A 19,992-nucleotide genomic window follows, 5' to 3' on the forward strand; every position below is an offset into this window, starting at 1 on the left:
GGGATGGGATGGGATGGGATGGGATGGGATGGGATGGGATGGGATGGGATGAGAGGGAACGGCCTCGAGCTGCACCAGGGGAGGTTCAGGTTGAATATTAGGAAAAGCTCTTCATGGAAGGGGTGGTCAGACATTGGAAGGGGCTGCCCAGGGAGGTGGTGGAGTCCCCAGACCCATGTGGATGTGGCACTGGGGGATGTGGGTTGGTGGTGACTGTGGTGCTGGAGCTGGTTGATGGTTGGACTCGGTCTTAGGGGGCTTTTCCAACCTTAATGGTTCTGTGATTCCATGATTTTTGCATTCCTGGCTGTTAATCATTTGTAAGGATACCCGAAGTGGAAGTCAGGGAGCTCAGAACTGTGCTGGGGCTGCCTTGGCTGCCTCAGCATTTTTGGGTTTGGCCTGTCTGTGTCTCCTCGAGTCCTCCCCTGATGGTCCCTGTGCCACAGCTTGTGTTCATCTGTGCACCTCCCCTTTCATAGAGGATCTGGAAAGAATGCCAGTGAAATCACTTGATTTTCTGATTTATCCCAAAAAGCAGCTTTAATGGAATTGATTTTAGCCCAGGAGACACCTGGGGAATCCAAGGGCTGCGTTGTAGCTGTGAGTTGGAGACATAAAACTCAGCTCGTTGCTGTTGAGCAGAACAGGGCCTTGGTCCAGGCCTCCATGAGTCACCAGTGATGCAAAATCAAAGCCAATTATGAAGATAATTGAGAAACAACCTGTTCTACTCAATAACCTCTCACACCAGTCTCTGACTTTTGCTCCTGGTGCTCCAGGACTGGCTCCGGGCGGGAATGGATGGAGGGAGGGATGGAGAGGAGGGAGCTGGGGCAGGGCTGGGGCTGCAGGAACCTCTCAGCTCTGCTCCCAAACCCCGCTGGTGGAGGGGGAAGGGTGTGCCCTGCACAGCTCCTGGAAAGCACTCCCTGTAAATGAGATAATTTAATCAATTACTGCTCCTAATGTACTAAACCAAATGTTTCATTTTCTGCTCCCGCACATCTTAAATTATCTTCAGGTGCTTTATGAAACTTAATCATAGTTAATAGAAACTTCATTACCATCAAATGTGCTTTCAATAAATGTTGTGTAACAGTGTCAGGAGGTGGAGTGAAAAATAGGCTGCAATTACCACAAACATGGATCCTGGAACCCAAATGGATAAAAATCGTGGTGCTTTGCCAGAGTCCCTCCCGGCTCCGGGCTGGGAGGATGCAGCTCATTAAATAGTAATTGGTTGGCTATAAATGTTTTCTTTCCTAGTTTGTTTGTTTTTCACTTTGTTCCCCTCTGGGAAAACATAAAAGCGGAAAATTCCCCCCCTCCCCAAATTTCCCACGCTGTCCTTTTTTTCATTAATTTCTAGTCTTCCATGAGAGGAATTCTCTGTAAGAAAAGAGAGAAAGATGAAGAGATTAAAATTACTTTAAAAAGCCAGCAGTTGTTCCTAAAGAAATACTGACATCCTAAACCAAGAGGGAAGTCTTCTTTCTTATGGGAATTATTCCATGGGAATAATTCAAGGAATGCCACATCCCTCTTGTTCTGCTCTTTTAACAAAAAGCTGCTTAAAAACCTGCTAAATCCTGAAAAGGAGATCCTTGGCCTCTGGGCTCTGTGTGTTGCTTGGGGTTTGTGGTGGGTTTTTCCCCTTGCAGTGGGACAGTTTTGGGAGCACCTGAGTGACCCTTCCAGGGGTTCCCTGGAACAGAACCATGGTCATTGTCCTAAAAGAGAAGGAAACTCGGAAAGAATAACTGTAAGAGGCTTTAATCATAGAATTTATAGAACAGTGTCAAAGTCAAGTTCTGGAGACACCTAAAAGTATTCACTGAAAAGAAACTTCTCCTCAGAACAATTTTACTTGTTCTGGTTATTTTGAATTCTGTGTTGTCTCTCTGCTCTTTAACCAGGTACAAGTAGAGGTAGAAGAGGTAATTCAGATTTTCAGCCCTTTCCTGCTTTAAAGCAATGATCAAAATGGGAGCCCTGAAGATGCTTTGTGGTGCAGTAACCACAGCTCACTCTGCAAAGAACCCACTTGCAGTTGGGTTTCTCCTCCCCCTGGGCATCCATCACACCCCTTCTATTGCCTTGTTCATTGTACTCGTTACCTGCCAAAATTAAGTCAATAATAGAGTCTCATAATTAATTCCCTGTAACAACAAAGCAACTTGGGAATAGTAAACTGGAAGAAATAGAAGTGTAATTAGTGTCTGTGCTTCCCTTTCTGCACCTGATCCTGGAGAGCAAAACCAGTGTGGGATTGAGGCTTTGGATTTGGGGTTTGGGTTGTCTTGGTGTGACCCTCTGGGTTTGTGTTTGCTTGTCCTGTCTGGCATCTCCCATCCTTAGTCTCATTTTCCACTGTCAGCTCACAGCTGACTCTCTGCAATTCTCAGCTGAACCAAAAATGCTTAAAATTCTCATGACAACACTTTTCAAGAGGGAGGGGGGTCTCCTGGAAAAAAAAATGCTTCAGGAAAAAATCTTTCCCTCTAGTAATTGGTTTAGTAGAACAGTGTGGCAGTTGAATTGTTCTGAGAAGTTGGATCAGAGCTATTTATAAGTTTATTAAAGTGATTTCCCGTCCTGACCTGCCACAGAAGGTGGATTTCTTCTCAAAGCTGATATTTGCAGGCAAATTTTGTGATTTTTTTTTTTCTTCTCAGCAAGTTGTGAACGTGTTAAAAGCAGGACGGTTCAGTCTGAGATTATTTGGAAATGCAGCAGAATTTTCTTGGCTAAATAATGGTTCTCGTAAAACTTGACTCCAAGACATTTATTTTGGGTTGAAGGGGTTTCATGGGCTGCCTTGGGTGAGGAGCAGCCTGTGCTCAGCCCCTCCCCAGGACGTTCAGCTCGGGGTGTTGTCACTTGTCTGACACTTGTTTTGCAGCCCAGGGAGGTGCCAGGCCGAGGAAATGCTGCTCTAGGTGCTCATTTCTTTCATTTCTTTCATCCCAACCCCTCTGAAGTTCCGTGATCACTTTAAAAAAACTCAGCTAAAACAGAGTTATCTGACTTTCTGCAGGAAAGTGCAACGCAAGCCTCCTCCCAAACAGTAATTAAGTAATTTCAGTAATTGGCTATTTATTAAACGCTGATTTTTAACTTTCCGCCCTATTTCTGTGCAGTGCAGCTCATTTACGGGTTCTCAGCAGTCTGGATTCCCCAGTTATGTTTTTTTTGTCACTGTCATTTGCTGTAAATAAATGCAGTTTGTGTTCCCAGGGCCTCTCCCGTGCCAGGAGGAGCCCCCCCAGCAGGGCACAGATGATGCCCAGGGTGAACTCGTGGCTCTCTGCCCCCAAACTGGAGCTGGGCATTGAGGGAACTGTCCAAGGACCCACAAAGGGCACTTGCCAAGTAATTTAATTTCATGCTACGCTGTCCCAAATCCCAGCAGACCCAGAACAGTGGGGCTGGATGTTTCAATTATGGAATATTGCAGCCTTCATTTGGATCCGTTCTGGCAGAGCAAGGAATTCTTTTTCTCTGCTCTCAAAGTTTGGAGTCTTAGAAAACTTGGCTGTGGGTTCCTGTGTGGGCACAGCCACGGGGAAGGTTCAGTTTCCAGCCTGATTTTAAAGGCTGAAGGTGCTCCCAGGGATGTCTGGGGGGTCTCCTCAGCCCCTCCCTGAGCTGGGACAGGATGGAGTGTTCCCTTCCTAAAGCTCACGCAGCAGGGAGGAGGAAAGGGAAATCTGCACTCGGGTTCTTCAGAGGATCCACGACCTCCTGGATTAGCTCCAGAATTCAGACCTAGAACCTGGAAGCCAGCAGGAGATGAAAGTCCTGCTGAGCCCTCCTGGCTGCAGCTCCTTGTGCTCCCTTTGAGGGTTGAGTTCCACACTTGAGTGGGGTGGGAAGGGATGGCCCAGCTCAGCCAGGAGCTCAGAGGGACGAGCTCTGCTGCTCTTACAGCCCAGCTCTCCTGGCAAGGGCCATGGTGGCACCCCTGAACCAGAGGAATCTCTGCTGGAGCAGGAACCTGCTCCTGCTCCGGGGTGGTGGCTCCCCAGCCCTCTCCGTGCTCCCGGGACCTGCTCCGCGCCGGCATCTCCCGCTCCTCCATGGCTGTGGCTGCCCAGAGCCCCCCCTGCTCCTTCCAGCCCACACTCCTGACCCTGTGCCCTCCTGTTGTTCCCCCCAGATCTGGAGACTGCCAGTGACATCGCTCTGTACTCGGGGCTGGGGGCAGCAGTGCTGGCCGTGGCCGTGCTGGTGGTGGCCGTGACGCTCTACAGGCGCAGTCAGAGTGAGTACGGCGGGGATGGCATTGATTCCTTCCCTGATTCCTTCACTGATTCCTTCACTGATTCCTCAGGCATTTAATTTTCAGGCAGTCAGACAAGGTTAGTGCCGTGGTTTTGTTTTTCCTTCCCCCCAGAGCACACAGACTCTCGGGCTCCTGCTGGGGAGGGTGAACTGGCTGCAGGGACAGGACCTGGTGGTGGGAGCTGCCTTTGGCACTGCCCTGCCCTGGCAGCTTGGGCAAACACAGAATCCCTCCTGACCACACTCCAGAGGCTCTAAAAACCCTGTCCCCACCTTTTACACTGACTTAGGAAAAGCCCAGGTTGAACAAAGCCAAAGGAAACCCAGGCAGCACTGCCTGTGGTTCCTTCCTAGTCAGGTCCAGACCTTTTCTTTACTCCAGGAAGAGTGGTTAGTTAGTTATTGATAATTTGAGAACTTATAGTTAGTTAGTTACTGATAATTTGAGAACTGATAGTTAGTTACTGATAATTTGAGAACCCCAACTTGCAGGTTGTAGCACTGAGGTCTATGGGAAATAAATGGGTGTTAAAACCCCCCAACGCCCTAAAAACCCCACCAGCACCATGAAACGTGGACAGAACATTCAGTGAAAGCAGCTCTGGTGTTTTCTGGAATGTTATTTCCTTTGGACAGACAGGTGGGGAGGGACAGGAACGGTGATGAAAACAGAATGTTTCCTGGTTCTGTTCTGCTCTTCTCCCCAGCCCGGGCTGCCTGCAGTGGGTGGTGTGTTGGTGGGGTGTGAAAGCAGCCCCATGTCTCTGTTCCCTCTGCAGAAAAGGGAAATATGTTGCAGAGTTTGTTTGGGGCTCTTCTTTTTTTTATATATGTTGTTGTTTTTTACAGTTTCTTTGTGTCGTGGGAGACATCCCTCACCCAGCAGGGCTTGCAAGGGACTGGGAAAAGGGCCGGGTAGAAAAGGGTGTTTGAAGGAGGTTCAGTCATTCATTGCTAAACCCAGGCCTTTAATTAGAGCTGGGCAGTTCTCAGGGACTCTCACATGGGGACTTTTCCTTTGTTTTGAGTCTGGAGAATTGTTCATTTGACCCAATGTTTAAAGCCATTAGTTCTGGATGCTCTGAAAATACCTGAGCACACCAATTCCTTGACTTATTAGTTCAGTGTCAGTAAATTTGGGTTCTCTGTCTGTGGGGCTTTTAAATGAGAGTATTTGTAAACTATTCAGCAGAAAAAAAAAAAGGCCAGTTCTCTGTTCAGTTTGCTGAGAAAAGAGAGCCCAGTCCTGACCAATGGACAACAGATTAGTGTGATCCAAACTTTATTCTTTGGAGAAATGTGTTTATAACATTGGCAAACCATCCTGCAGTCCTTTAAAGGGATCAGGTTTTCAAGGATGCAGTGTAGGTAATTTCCAGAAAAATAGTTATACTTTGGAAAACTTGGATTTACAAAAACTAAGCAGCCAACTGAACAAAAAAATCCTGCCAGAAACCCAAACAAAAAAACCAAACAAAAAAGGATTCGGGCCCTAAATCCATCCATTCCTTCTCTTTTTTTTTTTTTTTCAGAGTGTTTTGTGAGCTTAAAGGCCCCTAAATGAATAACTGTGGTATTTTTCCCCCTATTACTCTTGTCCCACTTTCTTTTCAGCCTGGTTCCCCTCAGGCAGGGAGTTATCATTTGGTGTGAGCTCACAGAAAAGGTCTGCAGGAAGCTCTGCTTTCACCCGGGGGGTTTGATGTAAGGGGGAGAAAAAAACCCCAGAAAAACCAAGAAAGGGAAAGGCAAACACAGACTTGAATCCAAGACAAAAGGAAGCTCGTTCTTGGAGGAAGCTGCCTGGAGTGTGGGAAACAGCGATGCTGGAGCTGTTGCCTGATGGGATTTTGTTCTTCAACGTTGCCTGATGTGATTTGGAGCTCAGAGAGTGTGAGGAAGGAGGAGCAGGTCACTGAGCAGACGGGGAGGGCTCAGAAAGGGGCTCCCGAGGGGACATTCCCAAGCAGTCACCAGCTCCCTGTTCATCCCACAGGTAACTCCCTGCTCCTGAACTCCTCCATGCAGCCCGACCTGACCGTGAGCAGGACCTACAGCGGCCCCATCTGCCTGCAGGACCCCCTGGACAAGGAGCTGATGACGGAATCCTCCCTGTTCAACCCCCTGTCCGACATCAAGGTGAAGGTGCAGAGCTCCTTCATGGTGTCCCTGGGGGTGACGGAGCGGGCGGAATTCCACGGGAAGGCCCATCCCGGGACCTTCCCCCACGGGAACGTTCCCCACCGGGCCTTTGGGAGCGTGCAGGGCAGGAACAAGGCCGTGTACATCCAGAACCTGGCCTCCATCTCCACCTCCAGCGAGCTCAGGACCACGGCCCTCTTCGGGCACCTGGGGGGTCGCCTGGTGGTCCCAAACACAGGTGGGTGGATCCTCCCTCCTTCAAAGCACATAGAAGAATTATTTCGGGTGAGCTTTCCTGGTGTGGTGTTTTATAACTGAGTTTTTTTGGAAAAAAAAGGCAAGGAAAGAAGAAGTGGGGGCTCCCTTTAATGCAGATTTTGGGAAGTAGGGCATGTTGCCCACACAGGAGATGAGTGATCAGAAGAAAGCCTGGGATGAGGAGGAAGGAGGCATTATGCCTATTTGAACTGTTTTAAATTACTGCCTCTCTTGATGTCTTCAGCATGAAAGTCACATTAATCAAAGCTGCTGCTTGCTTGGATGCTGATCCAAAGGCAGGGCTCCCCGGGAAGGGGGCCGGGGTTGGATCAGCATCTCATCTGATGGGCTCACATTCCAAGCAGCCTCTCCAGCTCCCACTGCCAGGCTGGGGCTGAGCCAGCCCTGGAGAGCAGCCCCTGCTCCCCACAGGGGCCCTGGGGGGGATTTGGGGATCAGCCCCTGCTGCCTTCCTGCTCTGCTCTTCTCTCAGCATCAAAGCTGGGCAGGTTCCCAGCGTGGGGCACTTCAGAGTCAGCAGCATCCCGGGGCTGGGCTGGGCTCTGAGGTGCTCAGTTCACATTGTTTGAGGAGTGGAGTTTGTTTTGTGACTCCAGAGCTCTGTGAGGTGTTTTAGATGGACAGAGCTGTTTGTTGAAGCACTGAGCACACCCAGCAGCAGGTTGGGCTGGAGGAGAGGGTGTTCAGCCCCCAGCCCTGCTGGACCACGTGCTGTGTTTGCACCTTGCTGCAGAGATTTCCTTTCTCAAAAAGGCAAATGGAGCAGAAAAAGCCAGATACCCCCTTGGCAGCTCAGAGCTGTCACCATCTTTCAAACTCTGGTGAACTTCACTCACTCTAAATTCAACTCTTTTCATTTCCCTGGTGTGTCCAGCCCTTTCTCTTGCTCTCTGGTTGAACTGAATGATTCAGAGCTTTGTCCTTCACGTTTCATCAAATGGGCACTTTAAAGGTTACCATAAAAAATGTGGTTTGTGTTTAGAGAAGATTGATAACAACGTACAAGTGAGGGATGCACCACTAGTGCACAATCATGCACAACTCATGGAGAGTTTTAATTTCTTCCCAGATTGTTTTTATGCTCGGGAATGAACATTACAGAGGCAGAGGCACTAAGTCAGTTAAGGCATAAATTAAGAATTCCCTCACACTGTATATTTAGCTGCTTTATATAATGGTAGTCCCATCAATTAGATTATTTAAATATGTATTTGGTCCACTTGCAGTTTATGTAATTCTGCCTTTATGTAAGCCCATCTTTGCTGGCCAGTTGTGAATTGTGGTGTGATCAGGTCACTGCTTTGCTGAGGTTCTGAACTGTGTGACATGCAAAGCAAAATACATCCTTCCTCTCCTGAGGATGTGACCCAGCAGTTTGATTTCAGTGGAAAGCTTCCTTGTTAACTTCTGATTTTATCCTCGTGGAGAAAAAGGATGATGGGATCACTTGGATTCACGAGTTACTGTGTGTAGGAACAAAAAGGTGATTCCTCGTGATCCTGGAATTATCAGCTTTGATTTCAGAGTTGGAAAGGGGCCAAGAGGCTTTTTGGGAAAAAGATGTGTTTTCCTTTAGCGGAAAAATAATGTCTTTATTTCCTTTAGTAATGTATTTTCTTTTCATCTGATGACTTTGCTCGGTTTTGGAGGAACATTCCTGTGCTGGGCACCTCTGTGGGTGTCCATCAGAGCCCAGGGATGTTTGGGGAGTGTTCTTTGCATCCTGTGCCATTCCCAAAGGGAAGTTCCGCCTTTGCTCTTTTGTAGGAGTCAGTCTGTTGATCCCACATGGAGCTATTCCTGAAGAGAGCTCTTGGGAAATCTACCTTGCCATCACTCAGAAGGAGTCCAGGTGAGAAGATTCTTGTCAGATACTTCATCTCCATAACTCAGCCAGCAGGGAATGCAGCCAGGCAGGGGGGATGAATTCAGATGGGATGAATTCAGATGGGATGAATTCAGATGGGATGAATTCAGATGGGATGAATCCCTGGACCTGTGCTGGTGGGATCCCCCCTGGCTGTCCTGGAGCCACGTGCACGGATCCACTTTGCAGAGTTCTGGATTTGAGCACAGGCCCGTCCCTGGTGTCCGTGTGAGCTACAGAGCTCGCTCCTCCTGCAGAATATAAATGGGCTTTCAAACCAGGGAGATCACACTCAGTCTGGAAAAATTTATGAGCCTGCCTTTCTTAAGCCATAATTTGTTTTATCTTCGTTACTGTGAAAACATTGTGGATGGCAGCATTGGGAAGGCAGAGCGTGGTGGGACCAGCTGGTGCAGGGAAGCAGGGCCTGCTTGCACACAGCAGCTCGGTGTTGGATCTGGGTTAAACAAATTGGAATGTGCTTTGAATCCCAGAATCCTGAGCTGACCAAGGAATGGGAGTTAGATGGGGTCTGATGGTTTCGTTCCAGCTCCTCCATGAGAACAGGAATTCCCCCGCTCATCCTTTTGTGTAACAGACGAGTGAGGGGCTGAGACCTCGACTAAAACACTTTGAAATTTGCAGTAAAGTGGGTTCTGGCTGCTGACAGACTTTCCTGCCTCTCCTCTCCCCCCCCAGCCTGCAGCCCGAGGGCTCGGCCGTGCTGCTGGGGCCGGAGGTGACCTGTGGCCCCTCGGAGGTGTCCGTGAGCACCCCCTTCGCCCTGACCATCCCCCACTGCGCCGACGCCGACCCCCAGCACTGGAACATCCACCTCAAGAGGAGAACCCAGCAGGGGAAGTGGGAGGTAAGGCCAGAGCCCCTCATGGGTTGTCCCAGTGATGGAAGCACGGCGAACTCCTGACCAAGGTTGTGACAGTGACAGGCACAGACACACTCAAGAGAAACCATCAAAACCCATTTTTGCACTGCAGCAAAGGGGCAGCTTTGTGATCCACCCCCATGGCTGAAAAACAGTATTCAGATTTATTTGTAAAAACATGGTTTTGCTTGACCACAGCTCCCAAAGAGTCTCAAAGTCGGAACAGAACATTGTGTCCGCACAAGAATTTATCGTGGCATAGAAGAAGTTACAGAAGTGCTTACAAATAATTTTTTTAAATTATTAAAAATTTAATTTAATTTTTTTTTTGGCGCAGAAGGACCCTCCCAGTTTAAAAGTCTTGTGTCTCTGGGCACAGCCTTCAGTGACTGAGCTGTGCCAGGAGCCTCTGAAGGATTAGTGCACATTAAACTATTGTGCTTTTTTAGTTGAACATCTATTTCTTAATCCTGCCTGGCTGAGGAGATTAAAGCTTTGTGCATTTGTAACAGGAGGATTTGATCGTTTCAGTCTGTCCACTGGCATTTTTAATGCCATTGGGCCACCTTGGGCTGGAACTGTTTGGGGGGCAGCAATCTCAGATGACCTGAACTCCCTGTGTCATTTGGGGAGACAGACTGAGAGCCCTCCTGAAATAAAACACGACCCAAACTGTTACTCAGCATTCCACAAATCCACACAGGATGGAAAGGGCTGAATTCCCTGTCAACAGCAGAGCCAGTAACCAGACACAAATCCATAGGCAATGGATTTATTGCATTGCTGCTGCTGGAACTGGTTGGTTCGGGAAAAATTAGCAGTTAAAACATTTATGGAGACAAAATCCATTCCTGGGTCCCACAAACCCCTCTGTGTGCTTTGCCTCCTCTAAACCACTGCGTGGTTTGTTGCTCTCCTTTAAACCATTTCCAGGGCAGGTTGATTTTCCTGCTTTAGATTTCCTTAGTGAGCTCCATCAGGGTGGGTCCCAAACCCCCTGGAATTGGGGAGGAATCAGCAGATCCCTCCTCCTGTGGGGCTGTAAAGCAGGGCTGAGCCCCAAAGGCAGAGGAGGGGGACAGTTTTTCCTTCCTTTGTGAAGGAAAAACGTGACTGCAGTGGGTGTTCTGGAAGCCAGTCAAGTCCCAGCTACTGTTCAAGGTTTGCTTATTGAACTTTAATCCTCGAGGTAATTTTTTTAACCTGACATTGGGGGGAAAAAAATTAGCTGGGAAGTCGAGAGCACTTGAAAAAAGACGCTAAAATTGCTTACACACCATGATTATTATTGTGTGCTGTACACATCGGGTCCTGCACAATGCATGGCCATAAATCCTCCTGCTGACTCAGGGCTAAATTGGGAATATTTACTCACACAAGTAGTCCACCATCTCCCCTTCCCTGAGTGCAGAGCCTGGTCCTCAGGAACACTTTGCATTCCAGTTGAATAAAAAAATAAGCAATGCAATGACTCCTGTTGTCGAGGCCTGTTGGTTTTACTGCGTTTTTTTTTTTTTATTTTCTTTAAACCCGAATTTCGTTTTTTCAGGAAGTGATGTCTGTGGAAGAGGAAACTACTTCTTGCTACTGCCTGTTGGATCCTTATGCCTGTCACATTCTCTTAAACAGCTTTGGAACTTATGCCCTAATTGGGGAACCCATCTCTGACTGCGCCGTTCGACAGCTGAAAGTCGCCGTTTTTGGCTGCCTGTCTTGCAATTCTCTGGATTACAATCTGAGAGTTTATTGCATGGATAACACCCCTTGTGCATTCCAGGTAAATGCCTTCGCTGGGCTCCTTGGGGGTTGGTTATTTTTGTCCTGGGGACGGTCCCAACAGCCCAGAACTCCACCAGAAGTGACAATATTGGGGTTTTTTTTAAGCCAACTTTGCAATAAGTGCCTTGATTTCTCTGCAGTGCTGTTCCACCTGTGGATTTACACTGTGAGAGCTTCAGGGCAGCCAGACTGGCTTGTCATTCTTTGCCAGGCAGATGGAAAACTAAAATCCCACAGCCCTGCTTCACCCAGCACAAATTTGGGGCTCGTGGGCTGAGCTGGAGCTCAGTCTGCACCCCCCAGGACATGGAAGTCATTCCCAGCTGATGGAGAGTCTTTCTCACACCCCTGAGCTGGCAGCAGTTCAGGATCTCCTCTCCCAGTTACAGCTGGAGCAAGAAGAAAGAGGTTGGCTCACCATCTCCTTAAACAAAAATTAAATTTTGGTGCATTTTCCCTTTGAAAAAAAAAAAAAAAAGGCCAATCCCCAGGTGGCAATTGAAATGAGCAGGGTTTTTTTAATGGTATTCCAGGACAAAGCAGTGACATTCACTGGCTTTTGCAGCCTTAGTAAACTCAGAAGCTTTAACAAAATGGTTTTCTTCAGGGAGCTGAAATGAAGACGGTTGTGACATGAACATTTCCTTCCCTTGCCTCTCTCACAGAATGGAAACACGGCTCTCACTGGTGTCTCTGTGCTTCTAATAAAAGCAAAGCCACCAGAAGGATTGTTAAAGTCTCACAATGGCTTTGTAATTATACTCTTTATAACACTTACACAATTAGTGGGTACCAGTATCTTCCTGATGAGTCTGTAGAAAATTATTAGAAGAATAATTACCAGTTTTCTGCGTGCAGAGGAACGAGAGCAGGGTGTTTGTAGATAGTGAGACAGCTGTGTGTTTATGAAATGATACAGCCCTTAAAAGCATGTAAATATTAGTGTGAACATGGACAAACTGAGGGGTTTGGATGAGGAATTGGAGTTGGGGTCACCAAGCTCTGTCTGACAGGGAATCCTTTTCAGGGCAGTTCTGTACGAGACACCAAATTCCTTCATTTTTGACTTCGCCCCCGTGTGAAAACCCCCCTTTGCTTTTCCAGCAGCTGCCTTTGCCCCCTGGGCAGCTCTGACTTGGGAAACTCTCTGAAATCCTTTGTATTTTGTCATTTGCTGCAGCCTCGGTGGCACCTGAGGGTTTGTGGCCCACGTGCATCACTGAAGGCAGAGCAGGATTTACAGAACCACAGCACATTAAAAAGGAAATCCAGCACCTTCGAGGAGTTTTGAAAACATTCATGAAACAATCCACTCCCCTTGTGGCTGGAAATCAAAAATTTAGGCTCCCTTCTAATTCTTTCCTTCATATAAACCCGACCATCAGGAGTTAAAAGGAGCTGAACTCCTGTAAAAATTGCTCTCTAATAGGAATCCATTAGTACAGTTGCAGAGAGCTCAAGCAGGCATTGAATTTTCAGAAGGTCACAATGATTCCAGGAGCCCTTCTGACAATACCTTTGGTACTGACAAGCACTGAACCCCTCTGATGGATCTGATTTGATATAATTTATGTGGATAAAAAAAGGTAATTTGGAGAGACTGCTTGCCAGCTGATTTTTATAAAGACTTGTGCAACCTTTCCCTCCTCACTGGTGTTTTTACTGTCTCAGCACAGGAGTAAACATTGCTTAAGCACAGGCAGAGGTGATTTTTTATTTTTTTTTTTTTACTATTATGCTTTAAATCCACAGAATTACATAAAAATGTAGCTGGGAACAGACCTCTGGAGGACTGTAATACAAACTCCTGCTCAAAGTCTGCCCTTCAGACTGCTCAGGGTCTTGTCCAGTGACTCTGAAGACGCACCAGAGAGGAGAACTGAGGCTGAATTGTTTGACCTGGTGTGTGTTTGTGTGTTTTGAGTGCTCTGAAAGCCCTGGGAGAGGTTTCCCAGCCAAGCTGCTGTTGGCTCCAGCTGCAGGCACTGCTTTGGGATGTCCCTGTGCCTTTTTGTGCCTTTAACTGGGATTAGGATATATAAACACCAATCCCATCCTCTGGCCCACGAGAGGAACACTCCTGGTGTGCTGTGGGTGACCCAGACACCTCTGGACAGGTGAATTTGGGGTTTATTCCTAATACTGAAACAATTCTCTCCTCTGCCCTTGCAGGAGGTGGTTTCAGATGAAAGGCTCCAAGGAGGACAATTGCTGGAAGAACCAAAACTTCTGCATTTTAAAGGAAATACCTGCAGCCTGCAGATTTCAGTCCTTGACATCCCTCCCTTCCTTTGGAGAATTAAACCATTTACTGCGTGTCAGGTACTTGGCAATTTTACCTCTTTAGGTAAAACTGGGATGGGCAGAACCCAGATAACTTCTATTTTGGTTTAAATCTCTTGAGCATGCAACAAAAATGAGTCAGAAGGCCAATATTCTTGTTAAAGCTCATCACTCCTGAAGATGTTTCTGATATCTGTTATTCCAGTTTGGATACAACTGCGAATACGTGGCTGAAAATGACATTTAAATGTTAATCATGGGTTGAAAGCGCAGCGTGTGGATACCAAGAATTAGAACTGAAGAGCTGCAAATTATTTTTTCTGCACTCCATTAATTAAAGAGGCTGTTGAAAAGCGGAAAGGGAAAATCAAAACAAAGGAAGGATTTCTAAGGATGTGGGTTACTGGGAATCAGAAGTGATGTGCTGGCACATGGAGTGGGCTGGTCTTAAAATACAGAACTCAATTAGACTGTATAATCTCCCTTTTCCCAGAAGCAGAGAGACAATTATCTATCATTCAGTATTTTGGCAAAAAAAACCCTGTTTTAAATGTGTTGCCATGTTCTCCAAAACATGAGTGTAATGGGCTCTGAAACTTATAAACACAGATCCACAGCCAGATGAAGTCTTACCTCATTAGGAATATAGGGATAATTTATGCTTCAACTTAAGAAATGAGGGAAACTGAATCGTTTTCAGCTTCCTATGAAGAACAGCTTTTGAGTGTTTGGTTTATTCTGCTCACTGAACTGCATTTTAAAAGCCAAACCACTCAGTATTAGGATGCCCCAGTACCACAGCAAATGCCCACCAGGAGTAGGACGTGCCCAAGCAGGAAAAATCATGGGAGTTTTCTCTAAATACAACCAATTGAGTTCTGCCTCATGGATGGAACACAGCTCCACACTTTGATTAATTTATTGCCTCTTGATCCTTGTCCAGGCCTGAGAATAAATGTGTGTGACAGACTGAAATTCAACCTCAAAGTGCTGTTTAGAGTCTGATCAGAGCAGGGACTCGGGGTTAAATAAAAGCCTGTGCAAAACCCCTGCTGCCACAATGGGCTCTTACTGAACCAAAGGAATATTCCCATTTTATAACTGAGTGTAGTTGGCCTGACTTGGCCAGCTCAGGAACACAATAATTGTCTATAAGAGGAACTGCAGAACCTGCACTGGCTTTGTGTTTCCCCCTCAGTGAGGTGCCTGGTGACAGCTCTGGTTTGGTTCCAGGCTCTGTAGAGATGAAAGGCTCTGTTTGTGCCCGTGGAGCTCCTTGCAGGGCTCCCTGGGTTCTCTCCCACATCCCACCCTGTGCAGGCAGCTGAGGAGCAGAGGGGCCAGAACTGTGGGACACCATCCCGGGACAGTGGGGTGAGGAGACAGGTGTGTCAGTGATTTCTCGTGGGGTGAGGAGAGAGGTGTGTCAGTGATTTCTCGTGGGGTGAGGAGAGAGGTGTGCCAGTGATTTCTCGTGGGGTGAGGAGAGAGGTGTGTCAGTGATCCCTCAGCTCGGGGGGATGAATAAACCATGCTGTAGGAGCAGGGGATGGCAGGTGGTGCCAGGATTCCTCCAGACTCCGCGCGGGGTTTGTTTGTCCTGGCCCTGCTGCAGGAGCAGCTGCCGAGCCTTGGCTCCTTTCCCACCCCGTTCCCAAGGAACTGGGGGATCCCTCGGGAGCTGGGTGGGTGCTGGAGCAGGCACAGCACACTAAGAAACCAGGCAGGCACCTCTGGGGGCTGAAAGCAGCTGTGTTCCCCCCATGTCGTGTCCCTGGGAGGATCCGGGCTCTGTCTGGAGCAGGGAGATGATTTACATTCCCCGTCTCTGCTGGGAACTTAATTATAAAGGCAGAATGAAACTGAAAGCGTCTCTGGAATACTTGAACCACTCATCCTTCACCACACGTTGTCCCTCTGTATTGTTTCGTGTGATTCTTTTCAGCTGAGTGATTCTTCCACTCGGGATGAAAGCAGAGATGATTACCCTGGAAAAAAAAAATCTAATTATGGTTGCTCCACTTGTAACGTTTTGCTAATGTTTTCTTTATCACTGTCAGTATCTTGCTGCTGCTCCCAGCCCAGGATCCAGCTGGGGCTGGAGCCAGGCAGAGTTGGGGTGGTTCAGGTGGAGAAGGGGAGGCTGACAGAGCCAGGGCAGGTCTTGATGGGTGTAATGGAAAGAGATCCAGCTACAACTCCAGCTACAAGTTCTGCTTTGAAGAAGAGAGAGACTGCTGCCCTAAATGTGGAAAGGATCTTTCCTTCTTCCCTTCTGGGCTTTTATTGGAGGGAGAAGAGATTTGATCCAATGTAAATACTGCTTTATCATAGGAGAGATAGTTAGGATTGTGTATATCATTTATTATAATATTTATTTGTGTAATAATTATAAATAATTCCCTTCCCCCCATATTGAGTCTTGTGCTGTGTCTGGAAAACCCCTCTCACACTGGGGTGAGTTGTGGGAGGGGGGGCTTGGACTCGGAAATTGGAAACCTCGACAATGGGAAGCTCCTTTTCTTGGATTCTGCAGTACAAGGAAATGGTAGGGGGAGACAGAGAAGAGTCAGGGTTCTGATCTCGGTGAGGAGGAGGTGAAGTGCAATATTTTCAAGTTTTAGATGAGTCTCCCATCATTTGTTTCACTGGGTGAAAGCTCAGCTTTCATCAGTGGAATCGTCGCGGGTGGGCTTTGTGCTGCTTGGGGCTCCAAGGGACGTTCAGCAGAGCAGCAGGGAGGGGCCCTGGCTGTCTGTGCTCTGTGTCCCGTGTCCCTGACCCCTGTCCCGTGTCCCTGATCCCTGCAGGAGGTGCCATTCTCCCGTGTGTGGCGTGGCAGTGCCCGGCCCCTGCTCTGTGCCTTCTCCCTGGAGCGCTACAGCCCCGGCACCACCCAGCTCAGCTGCAAGGTCTGTGTCAGGCAGCTCAAGGGCCACGAGCAGGTCCTGCACGTCCAGACCTCCATCCTCGAGGTAAGGGCTGCTCTCACCTGGCTTTGTTACCTTTTGCTCTGCCACCTCCCACTAGCCCAGGTGGCTCCCAGCCCCGTCCAGCCTGGCCTTGGAGCATCCACAGCTTCTCGGGGCAACCTGTGCCAGTTCCCTCCCCGTTTTTGTCCTTCCCCTCTCTGTGTGGTTGCTGTTCAAAGCTGTAGCCAGTCTGTAAAGCCTTACAGGTTCCATTTCCAGCAGAAACCAAAGCACAGAGGTTCTACAGCACTAAAAGCAGCTCCTGTTGGAGTTGGTGGTTGAGGTTTTCTTGCAAGGAGTTCTGGCAGAGTTTGCAGAGCCCTGGGGGTTGAACAGGGGTGCTCACAGTGTCTCCTGGGCACTGGGGCCTTGCTCACTGCTAAAAGAAATCAAACCTACAGTCAAGCAGGCTGGTGATCTGTCCTAGAGCAGTGAAACCCTTGTTGATTAATCCAGGTCAGTAGTTCTGGGTTAAAGCTCTCCACCCACTGCTGAGTTCTCTGTGCAGAGAATGCAGCAACTGCACAAGAGAACCACCAACATCATCCTGTATCAAAGATCCTCAGAATATGACCAGGTGTTTTTCTGCTTCTTTGCTGTTATTTCATAGAAATCTTCTGTTGTTCTCTGTGTGTCTCACTGCAGTGTTGCTGCTGCCTTTTTTTTCCCTCTCTCTGGATTTTTTTTTAAGGGTCCCATCCTTACACAAGTCCCCAGAGCGTGTCAGAGTTCTGCCTTCAAACAAATTTGCTGGTACAGAGGGTTTTCTCATGCCTATCTCCAGCAGTGATTGAAGAGTGAGGGTAATTTGACTGCAGAATAAATACAAACCCAACAACTGCTCCCTGGGATACAATTCCCAGAGCTGCCCAGGTCGCTGTCGCTTATCTCACATGTGCAGGGGATGGAAATCCACTCTGTTGTGCATATTTAACACAACCAGGCAGAGCTGAGGTGTCTCCAGCACCTACTGCTGTGCATGGCTGGCTCTGGGGACGTGTCAGAAATGCTCTATGAAGAGACTCCACCTCTGTCAGCTGGTGTTGATGCTGCTCAAAGGGATAAAGCACTGAAATGCGGCTCTGGCACACGGGACTAGGGTCATTCCATAGCAAAATGAGGGACAGATCTACAGAGGGCCTGGATTCCAAAGGGGTTGGGAGAACTGAGGTTCTTGGAGAATTCAGGTGGTTTTAAAAAAATTGAAAAAAAACCAAAACAACCCACAACTGAGAGATTTGTGTGTCCATATTTTAGGTTTAAGCAGTGGAAGGTTTAGAGACCCATCACTGCTCTGTTCGACTCCATCTGCAACACAGAAATACCCAAAAAAGAAAACTCCTAGAAGGGGAATATTACTATTTTAAATTATTTTATACACAAGTCCTTAAGGTGTTCTGGAACCCCAGAAGCCCCACCTCTTAGCTCTTTAATTTTCTGCTGGCAATTCTATGAGCTGCAGGGAGGAACCTCAGGCTGGGGTTTGAATCCTTGAATCCAACTTGCTTTGCTCTCCCGTGCAGAGTGAAAGAGAAACCATCACCTTCTTTGCACACGACGACAGCAACTTCCCTGCCCAGGTGGGTCCCAAGGCTTTCAAAATCCCCTTCTCCATCCGGCAGCGGATCTGTGCCACCTTCGACACCCCCAGCGCCAAGGGCAAGGACTGGCAGATGCTGGCACAGAAAAACAGCATCAACAGGTGAGAGAGGGGAGCACCGACCCGGGAAAAGGGGATAATGGGCTGGGGGAGGTTGGTTGTTTGCCGGGGTTAATTAAGGAGTCATTAAGGGACTCTCAAGTAACTGCTTTTATCTACAAACAGCTGCTGGGAACAGGAGCTTCTCCCTTTGAAGGGCAGTTCTTTGCTCTGGGCACAAGTCTTGGTGAAGTCCAAGACTTCAGTAGGAGGATTTTGGCTCTCTTGTCTACTAAGGAAAAGTTTTAAGAGGCTGCATGTTCTCTCTCAAAAAAAAAAAATTTAAAAAAAACACTCCCTTGAGCTGTTGTCCTGGCTCCTGCTGATTTGTTTTGGGTTCCAAAATGAATATTGTACATTTGTTTGGTTGGGTTTTTTTTAAGGAAAAGACAGTCTTGCTCTCCTGTTAGGGGTAATAATAATATTATGATTATTAGAACTGAAAGATGCTGTAAAAACCAATTTACTACTTACTTTGCTTCTTCTGCTTGGCTGAATTAAATCGGCAGAGGAAGTTCACTGACAGAAATAGCCATAAATATGTTCCCAGGAGAGCACAGCAATACTTAAATCAAGCAAACTGACTTTCCATTGACTTGTTGCCGTGCATGGGAATCTCCACAAGCCACATCTGAACCAAAAAAAGAAATGTTTATGGTAAACACCCTTTCTTTTACCGAATTCTTTGCGAATATCGCCCCTGCAGAGAGTCCTAAAATCTGCATATTAATAAAACACAGATTCACAAACTAAAAGACGTCGGGTCTTTACGTAATCACAAGCATCAACTGATGTTATGTAAATCCTCTGCCTGTCACATCCTTGCTAAATTTCCTAATCACAGAATCACAGAATCAGCCGGGTTGGAAGGGACCTCCGAGATCATCAAGTCCAACCCTTGATCCAACCCCGCCGTGGTTCCCAGCCCATGGCACTGATGCCACATCCAGTCTCTTCTTAAAAACCTCCAGGGATGGAGAATCCACCACTTCCCTGGGCAGCCCATTCCAATGGCTGATCACCCTCTCTGCAAAGAAATTCTTCCCAATATCCAACCTAAACCTCCCCTGGCACAGCTGAAGACCCTGAGCCCTCTTGTCTTGCTGATGGTTGCCTGGGAAAGGAGATCAACCCCCCCCTGGCTCCCCCCTCCTGTCAGGGAGTTGCAGAGAGTGAGGAGGTCTCCCCTGAGCCTCCTCTTCTCCAGGCTGAACAGCCCCAGCTCCCTCAGCCTCTCCTCACAGCACTTGTGCTCCAGTCCCTTCCCCAGCCTTGTTGCCCTCCTAATGATGCTTTCCAGGCCAGTTTCCTCATTTCCAGGGGGCTGCTGCTGCAGCATTCCTGGGCCAGTCCCCTGCTCATTGTCCCTCTGCTAAACCTGGGCAGGGGACACCTGAGGAATAAATGCCCCATGGCGTGTCCTCTGCCCACCCAGCTGCTGCTGGAGGGTTTGGGGCAGCGTTGGGCACAGGGGGCACTTCCTTCTCACTCCCCTTTTCCTCCCTCCCCGCAGGAATCTCTCGTACTTTGCCACCCAGAGCAGCCCCTCCGCCGTCATCCTGGACCTGTGGGAAGCGCGGCACCAGCAGGACGGGGACCTGGACTCTCTGGCCTGTGCCCTGGAGGAGATTGGGAGGACACACTCCCAACTGCCCGACCCCACAGACCCCGAGCTGGAGGAGCCCGACTTCAGCTACAGCCGCCAGAACGGGCTTTAGTCCCTTCCCCAGCTCCAGAACTCTGGGATCTGACACTGGAGGTTCCCTGGGCAGGGAGGGAGGAAGGAAGGGGGTTCTGCACC

The 19,992-nt window shown here is 48.2% G+C and overlaps 1 protein-coding gene across 2 annotated transcripts in view; it reads left to right on the forward strand.

Moving 5' to 3' along the window:
- Nucleotides 1-19,981, forward strand: part of UNC5D (unc-5 netrin receptor D) — an 89,032-nt gene extending 69,051 nt beyond the window's left edge. For both annotated transcript variants that reach the window (XM_027706343.1, XM_027706344.1), the window contains 9 exons: nucleotides 4,163-4,267; nucleotides 6,284-6,667; nucleotides 8,476-8,560; nucleotides 9,275-9,443; nucleotides 11,008-11,235; nucleotides 13,410-13,559; nucleotides 16,331-16,495; nucleotides 18,016-18,194; nucleotides 19,705-19,981. In XM_027706343.1, coding sequence (XP_027562144.1) covers nucleotides 4,163-4,267; nucleotides 6,284-6,667; nucleotides 8,476-8,560; nucleotides 9,275-9,443; nucleotides 11,008-11,235; nucleotides 13,410-13,559; nucleotides 16,331-16,495; nucleotides 18,016-18,194; nucleotides 19,705-19,909 — 1,670 coding nt within the window. In that variant the 3' untranslated portion in view covers nucleotides 19,910-19,981. The remainder of the gene's footprint in view (nucleotides 1-4,162; nucleotides 4,268-6,283; nucleotides 6,668-8,475; nucleotides 8,561-9,274; nucleotides 9,444-11,007; nucleotides 11,236-13,409; nucleotides 13,560-16,330; nucleotides 16,496-18,015; nucleotides 18,195-19,704) is intronic.
- Nucleotides 19,982-19,992: the final 11 nt, after the last annotated feature.

This window comes from Neopelma chrysocephalum, unplaced genomic scaffold, assembly GCF_003984885.1.
Source record: "Neopelma chrysocephalum unplaced genomic scaffold, ASM398488v2 Primary Assembly neopelma1_367, whole genome shotgun sequence".
Taxonomy (NCBI): Eukaryota; Metazoa; Chordata; class Aves; order Passeriformes; family Pipridae; genus Neopelma; species Neopelma chrysocephalum.